This window comes from Suncus etruscus, chromosome 13 (assembly GCF_024139225.1).
Source record: "Suncus etruscus isolate mSunEtr1 chromosome 13, mSunEtr1.pri.cur, whole genome shotgun sequence".
NCBI classification, from domain to species: domain Eukaryota; kingdom Metazoa; phylum Chordata; class Mammalia; order Eulipotyphla; family Soricidae; genus Suncus; species Suncus etruscus.
Window position 1 is genome coordinate 30054223 of NC_064860.1, and position 13958 is coordinate 30068180.

A 13958-nucleotide genomic window follows, 5' to 3' on the forward strand; every position below is an offset into this window, starting at 1 on the left:
GTTCAATCCTCAGCACCCCATATCCCCCTTCTCCAGCCTGCCAGGAATGATCCCTGAGCCATGAATAAATCATGAATAGGCCCTGAGCATTGCTGGGTGTGCCCTAAACTAAACTAAACATTACCACTTCCCAGGAATGTCTACAGGGTACAGACCATGTTCTACAGAATTCTAGGAAGGGCCATATCTACTGCCATCTATCTGGGGGTTTCTCTTAAAAATGATAAAGTGGGTTGGAGAAATAATACAAATTTGCCTTGTACATAGCTCACCCTGGCACCACATATAATCCACTGAGTATCACCAGAAATGATCCCTTAACCCAGAACCAAAGGTAGTCTCTGAGCCCTGTCAGATATGACCCATAAATAAACAAACAAATAAATATGACAAAGCCCTAGCACTTCATTTAGTCTTAACTTTCTCTGCCTGGGACTTGGGCAAATAACAAAGAAGCTCCCTCCTCCTGTCATTTCACTATAGCCAAAGCTGAAAACCACTGCCTTTCACCACAATAATTAACAATAGTTCATGTATATGAAATTTTCTAATTGACTCATATGGTCAGCATCCATTTCAGCATCATCTGAATACATATTAGACATAAAATTTAAGGACTATGCCTGGAACTTGCCACTCAGACTCTCTAGGGTTGGGGACCAATAGTCTGTAGTTCAACAAGGCTTCCAGGTGATCTTGATATCCTGTACCCTTAGCTCTGCTCCTCTCAGACATATCTGGAGTATAAACCTAAGACTAGCAGCAGCAATTGAGAGTTGGTTGGGAGATGTAAATTCTGAGTTCTTATCCTAAATTTATTTTAGCCACCCCTCCAGGTGAATCATGTGCACTGTAACATTTAAGGAGCAGACTTCTTGATTCTGGGCTCTCTCTTTTCAAGTTCTTACTTGGGAAGGAAACATTCCTTCTCTGGGACTGAGAACCTCCTCTGAACTCAGGATTTTGCCCCATGGCTTGCACTTATGCTGCTCATCTGAGCCAGGTGGAGCTAGCTATAGACAGTGCCTAGGAGAGGCACCAGGGCAGAGTCCTTTCGAGAGGCACACCTTCCATAGTTTATTACAGGAGATTAGGCTTGACTGCTAGAAATCTGCAGTGCTTAGGCACAGGTTTAGAACTAGGTCTAGACTACCTCTGTCCCAAAATCAGGTATCCATGGTAACAGGAAAACTCTGGGAGCTGGCAGTCTCTAAAGATGAATTGTGACAGGGAGGTTGGCTGTGCTTGGCCTTAACCATGAGGGCTGAGTGGGTGGAAGCACCGCAGGCAGATGGGCTGCCCACCCCCATAGTATCCTGTTTTGGAAATGAGCTTTGACAAAAGAGGCTTGGATTGGCCTCTTCAGCCCTCTCTACTGGGACTGGCGGTTCCCCTGCACTTTCCATAACTGGCTGTTCAATCTGGCATAGCACACAAGGCTTCATGGGAATGAGTCCAGAGGTTTCAGGGGTGCTCACTCCCTGTCTGCTGCTGCTGGACACTAGGTCCTGCACAAGATGCTTCTGTCGCATCTCTGGATCTGTAGCTTAGAGAAAGAACATGGGTCATGGCATAGTTAATGGCAGGAATGACTCTCAGATGAGTTCTACCCCAGGTGCCTGAGGGATGCTAGACATCTGGGCACCATACTAAAATAGAAAATGGCTTGGTCATTTACAATTAATGTCTAGTCAACTGTTTTGACCTAGAGACATAAATCTTACAAAAAGAAAAATTAGCAAAACCAGGAATGCAATTGGTATTTAGCCCTCTACTCTAAATTAAAGGCTCATACTTTTATTTGAATGGAGTAAATGGATATAGAGGATTTCTTTATGTTTGTTTTCAGTTATAAGATTTGAACAATGTAATATTGAGCTAGGTTCTAACAAATCCCTCTGCAATGCCAGTGGCTATATCCTCCAAAATGTCTTTTTTTTTTAGGTAGTTTGACAGAACAATCTGTTTTTGATTTATTTAATTTTTTTAAACAGACTTTTTTTTATTGATTTGCTCAGCTGGCCTTTGAGCTGTATATATATTTTTATAATTTTTATTTTAGTCATAGTGGCTTACATATCATTCACAGCAATATTTTAGGTACATATAAACATTAAATCAGGGGGATTCTCACCACCGAATTGTCCTCCCTCCACCTCCACTCCTCCCATAGCCTCCACCCTCACCCCCGGGGCTGCTAGAATGAGTGGTCCCCTCCATGCCTAGCTTACTACTTAGTGATCTTTCAACTGTTTGGTCATGGTACCTCCATTATATCCCCCTCTAATTGGGAGGCAGGGTTATATAGTTAAGGTTATGTGGTTTTGTTTGAAGAAGAGAAAAGTAATAAAATGGGGTAAAAATCAAGTATTTATCTATCTAGCTTTTGTCAATTTCTTTGATTAGGTGTGGATATTGAATTGGTTGTCTCCATTTTTTTTTTTTTTTGGTTTTTGGGCCACACCCGGTAACGCTCAGGGGTTACTCCTGGCTATGCGCTCAGAAGTTGCTCCTGGCTTGGGGGACCATATGGGACACCGGGGGATCGAACCGCGGTCCGTCCAAGGCTACCGCAAGCAAGGCAGGCGCACCTTACCTTTAGCGCCACCGCCCGGCCCCTCCATTTTTATTTATTATTTTTTCTTTCTTCTTTTCTCTTCTTCTGTTTTGTGCTCTGTCATGTTTTTTATCTCAAGTCTACGGCAAGTATGTGGTGCCTATCTTTATTGTTGTAGCGCTCACTGGATATTTTATTTGGTACTTCTTTTTATACTGATGTGGTGTTCCACCTTCTTTTTCCCCTTCATCTCTCAAACCGAGGATGAGAGCCTATAGAAGGACTCCGGACATGTTCAGCAAAAATGTCTTTTTAAAGACATTTCAAGGCCTTTACTTGACTTTGTATCCCCCATTGGAATAGATGGAAAATAGAGACAACTTTATTCTTGCACTGTTCTCTCCTTGTCATGTTATATATAGTGAAGGATGGAAGAGTTTTCTGGAAAAAGTCAAGTTGGGAGAAACATCAGGGAAACATTTTAAGTTCAGTTTCAGAGTGGAGAAGGGGAAAGAAAGAGGTGCAATGATAGTATCATGAGGACATTGATGGGGCATCTTGTGCATTTGGGTACTTGATGGTGAAAGGTGCAGTAACTTTGGACAGCAAAACCATAAACATTAATACCATCATAGCCATGCTACAATAATAATAAAAAAAAAGTCTAGTTCCATCACCAGAGTGTCTGATGCTACAAGGTCCTTTTCTTTCTGTTTAGACCTTAGTTCTCACTCATGTGGATCTAGGTTTAAGAGATCCCTTCCACTTGTCATATTCCTTAATTAACTATCACCTCTCCCCCAACACTCTGTTATACTGTAGTCCCTCACTGATGAAAGCCAACCATATGACTCTTATCCAGGACTGATGAGTAAGACAAAGATTGTGAATCCAATGAATGCATTGCTTTTATGGTTTAATCAAAAGTATCAGCCTCTCTCACATAGGTTTTAAGTGATAAGTTTAGGAAGTCTCTTGCATGGATGCTTAAAATTTGCTGTGCCATAGGTATAACCCAGTCAGAGCATTTGAAAATAAGTTTTTAGTCTAGGGGACTGATGCTTCTTGAGGAGAGAAGTTAAGAGTAGAGTCAAAAAAGGAAGTTTGTCTTTGTTGACATCTGGCTAGACCTCTGACAAATTGTCCTTGAACGTATTTCCCAGTGTCTCTGACCTTGCCTTACTCTGTAAAATGGCAATCAGAATGCCAAGGAGATAGGGCCAAGGAGATAGTTCAATGGTCTAAGTGCATTTAGGAGCTCAGGATTACATCCCAAGCACCATATCTCCCAATCTCCCTTCAGCACTGCTTGAATCACCCCAGGAATCAGCAGGTGTGGCCCCAGAATAAATAATACTTTCCACTTATGAGTGAGGATACAGTGGGATGATGCACAGTATGGTAAAGGTTTAATAAACCTCAACAACTATTAAATACTGGTCCCCTCTTCTAGTGAATAATGCATTCTATTGAGGTTACTTGTGATTCTGTGGCTTTTTCAGCAGCATAAAGACATGACTCTTCCTTCTGTTTACATTCTTAGCATCCGGTAGAGTGGTTCTGTCTTACACATAGCATATTTTCAAATAATGTCTGTGGAATTAATCAAGAATGAGCATCATTGTGGGTGGAACAGATGTAAGTAAAAATAATGGGCTACAAATAATCTTACTTGTGTCATAAAAGGAGAGAAAAGGCCTGTGTTTTTCCAGCATGGAAGCTATTCTAAGATTAATATAAATGCAGATTTGATGAGTGCTGAAAGGAGGAGAATAAATTCTCCATGAAAAACTGTGGTTCTCAACCTGGCTGCACATTAAAATGTACTACAGTATGACTTTTTGAACTTTTCAGAAATACCAATGGGGGTGGACTCACACCTCTGGGACTCTTAATTAGTCTGGATTATTTTTTAACTTCCAAGGCTAAAAAGGTTGAGACTACTGATCTAAAAACCTGGTTTTGAAACTTTGTAATTTCTAAGTTGAGCATATTGAGAGAGTGACAGACAGAAAGAAAGCTTAGTGTATAAAAAGGCAACAGAAGATATTTGCTATTTGAAAGAGATAAAGTTATTTATAGAACGCACAAATGTCACAAGTATCGACCAGGAATGCCTAAACCTTAGCCAGCTTGGGTCCCAAGAATATTCCAAGGAGGCCACAAGTGAAAAATTAAATAAGGGGGCCCGGAGAGATAGCACAGCGGCGTTTGCCTTGCAAGCAGCCGATCCAGGACCAAAGGTGGTTGGTTCGAATCCCGGTGTCCCATATGGTCCCCCGTGCCTGCCAGGAGCTATTTCTGAGCAGACAGCCAGGAGTAACCCCTGAGCACCACCGGGTGTGGCCCAAAAACCAAAAAAAAAAAAAAAAAGGAAAAATTAAATAAGGGCTATGAGACTAGGGAGCAAACTAGTGGGTCAGAGGAGTAACAGAAAGGAAACAAGGTTGGTAGGAGAAAGGTTGAGAAATGCTGTCCTGATCTACAACCAGCTCTCTTCCTGAGGAATTCAAGTGATAATGTGGACCTACCAGGTAAAGGAAAGCAAAGCAACATTTTTCATATTAGTTGTGTTCTTGAGTCATAAATAAACAGGGTAGTGCATTCTTTTTTTTGGGGGGGCATACACATTTGATGCACAGGGGTTATTCCTGGCTATGCGCTCAGAAATTGCCCCTGGCTTGGGGGATACCATATGGGATGCTGGGGCATCGAACCATGGTCCGTCCTACTCTAGCGCTTGCAAGGCAGACACCTTACCTCTAGCACCACCTTCCCGGCCCCAGGGTAGTGCATTCTATTGGCTATATTTATGTTAAAAAGTCAATCCCTGAATAGCTAGACATTGTCTTATTCAGTAGGTTCCAATCTTGGTTCTGTACTAGAATCATGGGATTTTTTAAAAAAATTTAATTAACTTTATTCAAAGAGCATATATTACATAGTTGACATAGTTAATCTTGATACATTTCCAGACAAGTGAGAGCAAATTTATTTTAAAAAGAATAGAAGGCAGGGCCAGAGCCATGGTACAAGTGGTAGGGCGTTTGCCTTGCACATGACTAACTTAGGACAGACTGTGGTTCGATCCCCTAATGTCCCATATAGTCCCCAACACCAGGAGCAATTTCTGAGCACATAGTCTCAATTTCTGAGTCAGCAATTTCTGAGCATCACCAGGTGTAGCCCCAAAACAAAAATTAATTAATTAATAAAATAGTCAGCAATTTCTGAGCATCACCAGGTGTAGCCCCAAAACAAAAATTAATTAATTAATAAAATAAAAATAATAGAAGGAGAAAAGAAGAAAAAAGAGAAGGGAGGAAAAAGAAGTACAGCATCAAGCAAATCTATGGACATTATTGTTTCTCCAATGAGATCATTAATTCATTGTCAGAAGTAAGTAAGCACGGTGGCTCTAGAGGTAAGGTGTCTGCCTTGCCAGCACTAGCCTAGGACGGACCACAATTTGATCCCCCGGTGTCCATATGGTCCCCCAAGCCAGGAGCGACTTCTGAGCACATAGCCAGGAGTAACCCCTGAGCGTCACTGGGTATGGCCCAAAAACAAAACAAAACAAAACAAAAAAGAAGCTTTAGTAAGTACTTTTTGCTAGCTATCATACTGTTACTTCATTTGTTTCTGAACATGAAGTGACTTCAGTTACACATTGTCATCTAAACTCATGTGCCTCTATGGGAATGACAATATTAAACAAATGAATTTGTCATGCAGCTGTGAATGTGGCCACATGGTCCAGGAATTCAAACCGCTATTGCTGATACTGTGGCTTGTATGTGTATGGTTATAGCTGCCAGGTTTACTGAAAGTATGAGATGGCAGGTGGAGGGTGCCTGCATTCATTCCAAAAAATCATCCTAGTGAGATCAACCCAAATACTAAATACCTGAAATTTGGTCAGCTTGGTATATCTTCAGAGTTACAGAGGAGTGGTTTATTATGGAGCAGCTATTATGGGTGATGGATATGCAGGTATGGCTTCAGCAGGGCAAGGGTTTGGCCCACCCTGTCCTCCCAAGAGTTCCAGTTTTCATCTACATGGCTGGGATATCCATGATTTTTCATGGCTTGATTTACATCTCTTTCAAGAAAAGTGTGAGTCTGTGGAAATGGCCTGATACAAACATGGCAACTCTGGGAGTTCTTAAATTATCTTCTGATAACCTGAATGTTCCCTACATAGATTTTATTTGTCTAGGATGTTATTGTTCTTTGATCAGGAGATAGTGATTATGTAAAGTTCATTAAGTAAATCTAATGTGAGCCAAAGTTGAGAGCACACTAATTTAATAGCCTCCAAATTACTATAACTTCTCATGATATTGAGAAGAACATAACATCCTGATCATATTTATATTTTATACAACCCATCCAACATTCCTATTAGTAGTCAATGAAGACAGAATAATTTCTTCTTCTTCAATAAGCAGAAAACATTGCAAATGTTTGTTTTTGAATCCACTAAGTATCTGGCACTAATTCTTATCATCACAATACCCTAAGATGTTAGGATTTCTGTTTACCCAGGCCCAGAAAGAATTTAGAACCTAGAAATTCACCACTGACATGTTGAGGACATGGATTAAGTCATGCCTACTGTTTTCTACCACAGCACATAATCTGAGCTCTTCCCTAAGCTCTTACCTATATTCACTAATCAGGTGTTATTTGATTCTCTAAATCAAGCACTATGCATGCTTTGATGAAGACAGAGACATAAGGCAGTTATTTCTGTATTCCTCTGAGAATATATTAATAAGAAGTCAATCTCAATGGAAGTATTATGATAGAGGTGTAGAAAAGAGATATTATAGAGGCACATCAAAATGAAACCACAATTCAACTTTCAAGAGACTGATAAATTATTTCAATAGAAATATATTTTTCTACTTATGGAAAGAACAATCATGTCTTGCTCTATTTCTGAGAACCTCTGAGGAAGACAGGCCTGTGATTATACTTAGAGCAAACTATTTGCTATTGACGGATGGATATTTACCAGTTGATAGATTTTACCTGGAACTTATATGGAGTTGTAGGAAAAGGTATGGTTTCTATTATTCTGGATGCTACTTTCATTTACTCTATCTACAAAGTGATGTGTTATTGGAAAAAAAAGGAGCAGCAGGCATTGTCTTCAGCCATTTTTTTCCTGTATTCCTTTCACATAAAAGAATATCAAATGGAATAGATGAAAATGAAGGCCCATCTGAGAGCCTGTTTTGGATATAATCCTAAGCAGGTGGCTAGCTCTGTTAATGAAGTACCAGACTTAGAGAGTCCATTTACATATGACATGGTAGTGGGTGAACCACAGTTCTCATAAAGAGACACTTTGTCCAAGCCCTGCATGCTAAACACCAGAGATGCATGCAGCATGAAAATGAATTATAAAAAAAAATTCCTCATTACGGATAGAATCAGGAAAGAGCTTCTACTTCTGCAGATGAATCTTAATTTACTTTTCCAGAAAACAGAAACAGGGGTCAAAGATCATCTTACTAAGATGAACATTCTGAAGTAGAAATTTTATGTCTTACTTTTCATTTCAGTGAAGAGAATGCTCTACCTTGTCCCCCTTGAAATTGAAAATAGTAGCTAGAGAGAGTTGGCTGCCAAAAGAACAACCCGTGCTTTTCTCTGTCTCCCACAGATATTTCAGGAGCTCAGACTTGGAATTATGAAACTGATGGAAAAAATAAACATGAAAAGATACTGAAATTATTACCATGTGACACCAAAAAAATGTCTCCCACTCACCCATATTGCCCTTATATAAAACACTATTTTTGCCTTTAGAAATGAATTTCTGTTAGCATGTACAGACTTTCCTTGCACGCCCCCAACTGTATCACAGGTGTGTAGTTGGCAGTGGTGGTAGATTTCTGGCTGCATGAGTCAGAGTGATGGGGAAGCCTCCAAGAAGGAATTATTTTTAGCTGGCCATATACTGAGATCACTGAGATCCTTTGGGAGTGCCCTCCATGGACATACATATCCTTCAGTGACATGTCTGCTGGACTTTTGAATCTGAATCATGTCATTAGTTGGCTTTCTGTTTGTTAGTATCTCAGAATATCTACATTAGGATACAGCCATACAGCACAATGAAGGACAGGAGTAGAATCCAGGGGGGAGAATTTGAACAAAAATAAGAGTATGTACTGCCAGATGGGATTAGACACCAGAAGAAGGCAAGCAATTCTGAATTATGATTTTCACAAAGCTAAAGATCTCTGAAAGATTTAATCAGAAATAGATAAACAATCAGAATCAAAACTATATGGGTTATGACTTACATGATTTGGACATAGATATGAACCAAGAGGCATAAGAGTAAAAAGGTAAAAGTTGAAGGTATAAGAGTCACAGACCAGCAAGCCATAAGGAATAGAGGTTGATGTTTGTTTTGTCCTATGACCAATGGAAATGAAGCTACTGAGAGTTACTTAGGTAAGTTATTAGGTAACTGGGTAACTTGAGGATTCTGACTGAAGACTTAGCTCAAAGCTAGTATACTGTTCATGACATTTTTGAGAGGCAAGTGGTGAATCAAAATCAAGTATCTACCAAGCACAGGAAGTCCCTTCGTCCTGACTTTTTGAAGAGAAATGATGTGTGCATCCACACTTAGTCTTAGGAGAGTTCTGTTGTACAGGGGACCTGGAGGTTGATTAGTGGACACTAAAGAGAGGTTCTTGTCTTAGAACAGAGACTTGGTAATTTATTCATCCTGGATGGGATAGTCATAAACAATGGGAATGTTTGTCAGTCACTGAGAATACTAATTGTTTTGAATCTGTGGAAGGACTGTCAGTCATCTCTCCTTGCGTGGACTCGACTTTAAAGTGATAGTTTTTCCTATTTGTTATCAGTATCCAGACCCCCTGTGATATAGCTGGGGTAGGTGTTTTGGCTGTGATTACTTGTATTAATACTAATATGTGAGAACTAGCATATATTTCTAAAAGTTGCATTTTTATGGGAACTAAGTAGTTGACTATGCCAACTTTAGTCAGAATGGACTTAACTTCTAATGAAACATTACATCTATCTAAATGAAGTATCCCATGAAAGACTGACTGGAAGGGTTCATTGTTCTGGAAGGGTCTTTTGGGTTTTGTTTTGTTTTTCCTATTGTAATCCTGAGGTTTGCTAGGGAGTGTTCGAGGTGTTGGGATCCATTTACCACCGGAAACTGTCTTATCTCTGAACAAGTTAATAAGTTTCTGACAATCTGTTAACAAGTTTTTCCCAAAGCATTCATTAACCGGAAAGATATGACATAGTTTGAATACCCAAATGAAACTGATGATGATCCTCCCAGTTTCCCTATATGTTGAAGGAAATGCAGAATTTATAGTACTACCTATATTTTAATTTAATTATTTGCCATTTATTTGAAACAGGAATTGAGCTAATATGTGAGAAAGATATTGATCTGGCAGCTCAGGTACAAGAGCTACTTGAGTTTCTTCATGAGAAGCAGCATGAATTAGAACTCAATGCAGAGCAGACCCATAAGCGGCTTGAGCAGTGTCTGCAACTGCGGCACCTCCAGGCTGAGGTCAAACAGGTGAGTTTGGCACTTCCACCTTTAGTGAAGTCTTCCAAGCAGCTGACCCTGGCTGGGCTTGAGCCTAGAGGGCATCAAGCAACTGTAAAGTTACAGGTTTCTTCCTAACAAAACTAGTAGTTAAGTCTGAAGTCTGAATGTGATTGTACTGCTTGTTTCTAAATAGGCTGCTACCTAGTGGATTTGACAAATAATATAATGTACAATGGCTCAAACTGAATGTGCTTACTTCTCTCTCTTACATGATACTCTGAGGAGAACATACCAGAACTTTCCCAAGTGGACCTCAATTATTGAATCCATTATTATCTAAGTTCTGTCCTCAACTTTGTCAAACAATGCATAAGAAATACAAATTCTTGATCTATCAGTATAGTTCAGGTTTCAGAGTCATGATGCTTAATCTGGGGGAACCCTGTGCAGCCTCTGTCATGCAATTGAGGCAGTAAGTGGTAGCAGTTATCATCATTGGTACTGTCATGGTACCATCAGCTACCATTATGTGTGGGCCTTCTTAAGAAAATATTCTTGCCACATTGAAGTTAATATTGGGGAGGGGATGGGGTCACACTCAGTAGTGTTTAGGATTAATTTCTGGCTTTTGCTAAGGGCTCACTCCTGGTAGACTGGGAAGGATATGAAATGCCAAGGCTTAAACTTTAAATAGTCATATGTAAGGTAAGTGCCTTACCCATTGTACTATCACTCCCATCCCTGAAGTTTCTTTTGTTTGTTTGTTTTTGAATTATACCTGGTGGTATTCAGGAGTTACTCCTGGCTCTTCACTCAGGATTCATTCCTGGCAGTTTCTGGGATCATATGAGATGCCAGGGATCAAACCTAGTTGGCCACATGCAAGGCAAATGCCTTACCCACTGTACTATTGCTTCGGCATCACCCGAAGTTAAATTTAAATTGAAGATTCCTGTCTGTATGAGACATAATATTAACCATTTTGTTCAGATCCAAAGACATATCCAGGTTACTAGGGACCTCTATTTAATGACCAATAACATATTATTTAAATTTATTTATATGAAAAGTGACTTTTAGTTATTATTAGCAGAAGAAGTGGGTATTCCTGTTTAGAGTAATTTATATGCAAAGTGACTCAGTTATTATTAGCATAAGAAGTAGGTATTTCCTGGGTTGAAGAAGTAAAAATTTTGAATTTTGGATTTTTTTTTGTTGTTTTTTTGTTTTGTTTTGTTTTTTGGGCCACACCCGGCGGTGCTCAGGGGTTACTCCTGGCTGTCTGCTCAGAAATAGCTCCTGGCAGGCACGGGGGACCATATGGGACACCGGGATTCGAACCAACCACCTTTGGTCCTGGATCGGCTGCTTGCAAGGCAAACGCCACTGTGCTATCTCTCCGGGCCCCAAATTTTGGATTTTTTTAATGCTAGATACTTTCACACCAATTTCTCATCAGTTCTTCCATCTATTCTCAGAGGCAGATATTACCTGAGATATTAAAAACTATCTTTTGATTTTTTTTTTTAGTTTTTGTGCCACACTCGGCCATGCTGAAGGGTTACTCCTGGCTATGCACTCAGAAATTGCTCCTGGCTTGGGGGACCATATGGGATGCCTGAGATTGAACTCAGGTCCATCTTGGGCAGCCACGTGCAAGGCAAATGTCATACTGCTGTGCTATCGCTGGGGCCCCAAAATATCGTATTTTATAGGAGCCTCCTAAGACCTATAGAGAAAGGTTTCTTACCAAGCTCTGGTGACACCGAGGAGAAAACACTTTACTCTCAGGAAGGCTTCCCTGAGAGGCTAGCTCCTCATATGCCTATGATGGTTCCTTTTTTTCCTGGATCTCCCAAATGACGCTTTCCCTGCTTCTCAGCATATGACTAACATAAGCAGAGAATTTTCTTCTTCTTTTTAAACATCTTTTTATATACCACTTTTGTTACAGTGTCTTAGTTAAATCAGTTAAATTAGCATTGGGGACCAAAGCATTGAACTTCACTTAATTATTGCTTGTTCTCTTACATTCATAATATTTTTTACTAATGTCTTTGTCTTTCTTAGTTATTGTAATTATTAAATTATAATTATTATAATGAACAATACTGTCTTTCTGCTTCCCTTCTCCTCCAATCAAGGTTCAGCCAGAGCTCACACTCTGTACAAAAGGGGAGCTGGAATGATGATGCTGTCAAACAGGGCAGTAGATGGTCCCCATAAAAACAATTCAGGCTTGGAGCTGCAGAAATAGCATGGAAATAACGCATTTGCCTTGCATGCAAAAGGACGGCGGTTTGAATCCCGGCATCCTATATGGTCCCCTGAGCCTGCCAGGAGCAATTTCTGAGCATAGAGCCAGGAGTAACACCTGATCGCTGCCAGGTGTGATCCAAAACCCTAAAAACACAAACAAACAAACAAAAACAATCCAGGCTTAACTAATAACTGGATCCAGTCCTATGAAGTAGTCCATAAATTATAGAATATGAACAACAAATTTTTTACTTATCATTTGAGAGATTTCTCCCCACACGGCAAGAGTGGTGTACAATGGTGTATAATTCAAATAGGTACAGAGTTGCTCCAACTGATTAGAAAATGTGACAGACATTTATTTGCAGTGGATGTTGAGTCTTTGAGGTGACAAGGGACAGATGCTTGGTTAGTCCACCATGCCTCATTAGACAGACTTGTCAACGTAAGGTTTTCTTTAGGGAGTAGTCTGATTCAGTTTCAAGGCATTTGTGCTTGATGGGAAGTATTGGAGTCAGAAATATTGATTTGGAAGCTGTTGACACCTGGACAAAGGAAGTTAATTTAGATGTCAGTATTGATCAGTAGAGTTAAATTTAGACACTAACTTGAAAGTTTCTCTTTCGAATATAGTCTCTAAGAAGGAAAGAATGAAAATTGGAAATTACATTAGTGGAAACAGAAAAAGAGAGCACAAGAATTTGCCATTTTGCATCTGTCAGTAAAGCTCAGAAATGAAAGTTTTAGATTTGATCATCAGAATATTAAAATGTATTTACACCATAGTGAAATTAAATTCAAGCTTTGTGGAGAGAAGATGCCACATTAGACTAGAAATGATTTTCAAGTATCTAGAACAAATGGCATTGATTAATGCAACTGATTTGCTTTCTGAATGATTACGAAGGATTTTTGAACTAAGATAAATGACCCAATGCATCTGGAGAATTATTCAGCCTGGAAAGGAAACTATTCTCCTGATAATACAGGGTTCGTGGCCACCTTGACCTCCCAATTTTTCTAGAAAATACACATAAATTGCTTTCTAGAATCCACAGGATGTGCTCATCATTTTCCAGTAAAACACAGCTTGAATAAAAATGACCTTTCATTTATTGAGATTATTCAGGAAGATCTGAAAACCTACTTAACAAGAATAAGATTAAGTTAATTTCTATATGTATTTCTGTATTCCTTCATAACATTTAGGCCAAAATAGATTTCTATGATGCTGATTACTAAGCTCTAAATAATTAAATCATGTTTTCTTATCCACTAAGATATTGACTTAATTACCCCTCTGAAAAATATACTGATCAGAAATTTTATATGAACAATATAGACAGTAAAAGAAGAAAACGTTATGTTGCTTTTATACTAATATTGGGTATATTATATTCCATTATCTTCACTGTCCATAGAAATTAGACAGGAACTGAAATATATTCAAAGGAAAAAGTATTGATCATTTTGTGAGTAGCTAGTATGTTTACAAGCTTTTAAGTGAGGGAAATGAGGTATCACAGGATTAGTTGTTTTAGAACCTGTTCACTGGCTGACTGATTGAAACTA

General features: G+C 39.3%; 1 protein-coding gene across 2 annotated transcripts in view; it reads left to right on the top strand.

The window, feature by feature from the left end:
* Positions 1-13958, top strand: part of LOC126026168 (kalirin) — a 549871-nt gene that overhangs the window by 430283 nt on the left and 105630 nt on the right. For both annotated transcript variants that reach the window (XM_049785867.1, XM_049785868.1), the window contains exon 15: positions 9988-10154. In XM_049785867.1, coding sequence (XP_049641824.1) covers positions 9988-10154 — 167 coding nt within the window. The remainder of the gene's footprint in view (positions 1-9987; positions 10155-13958) is intronic.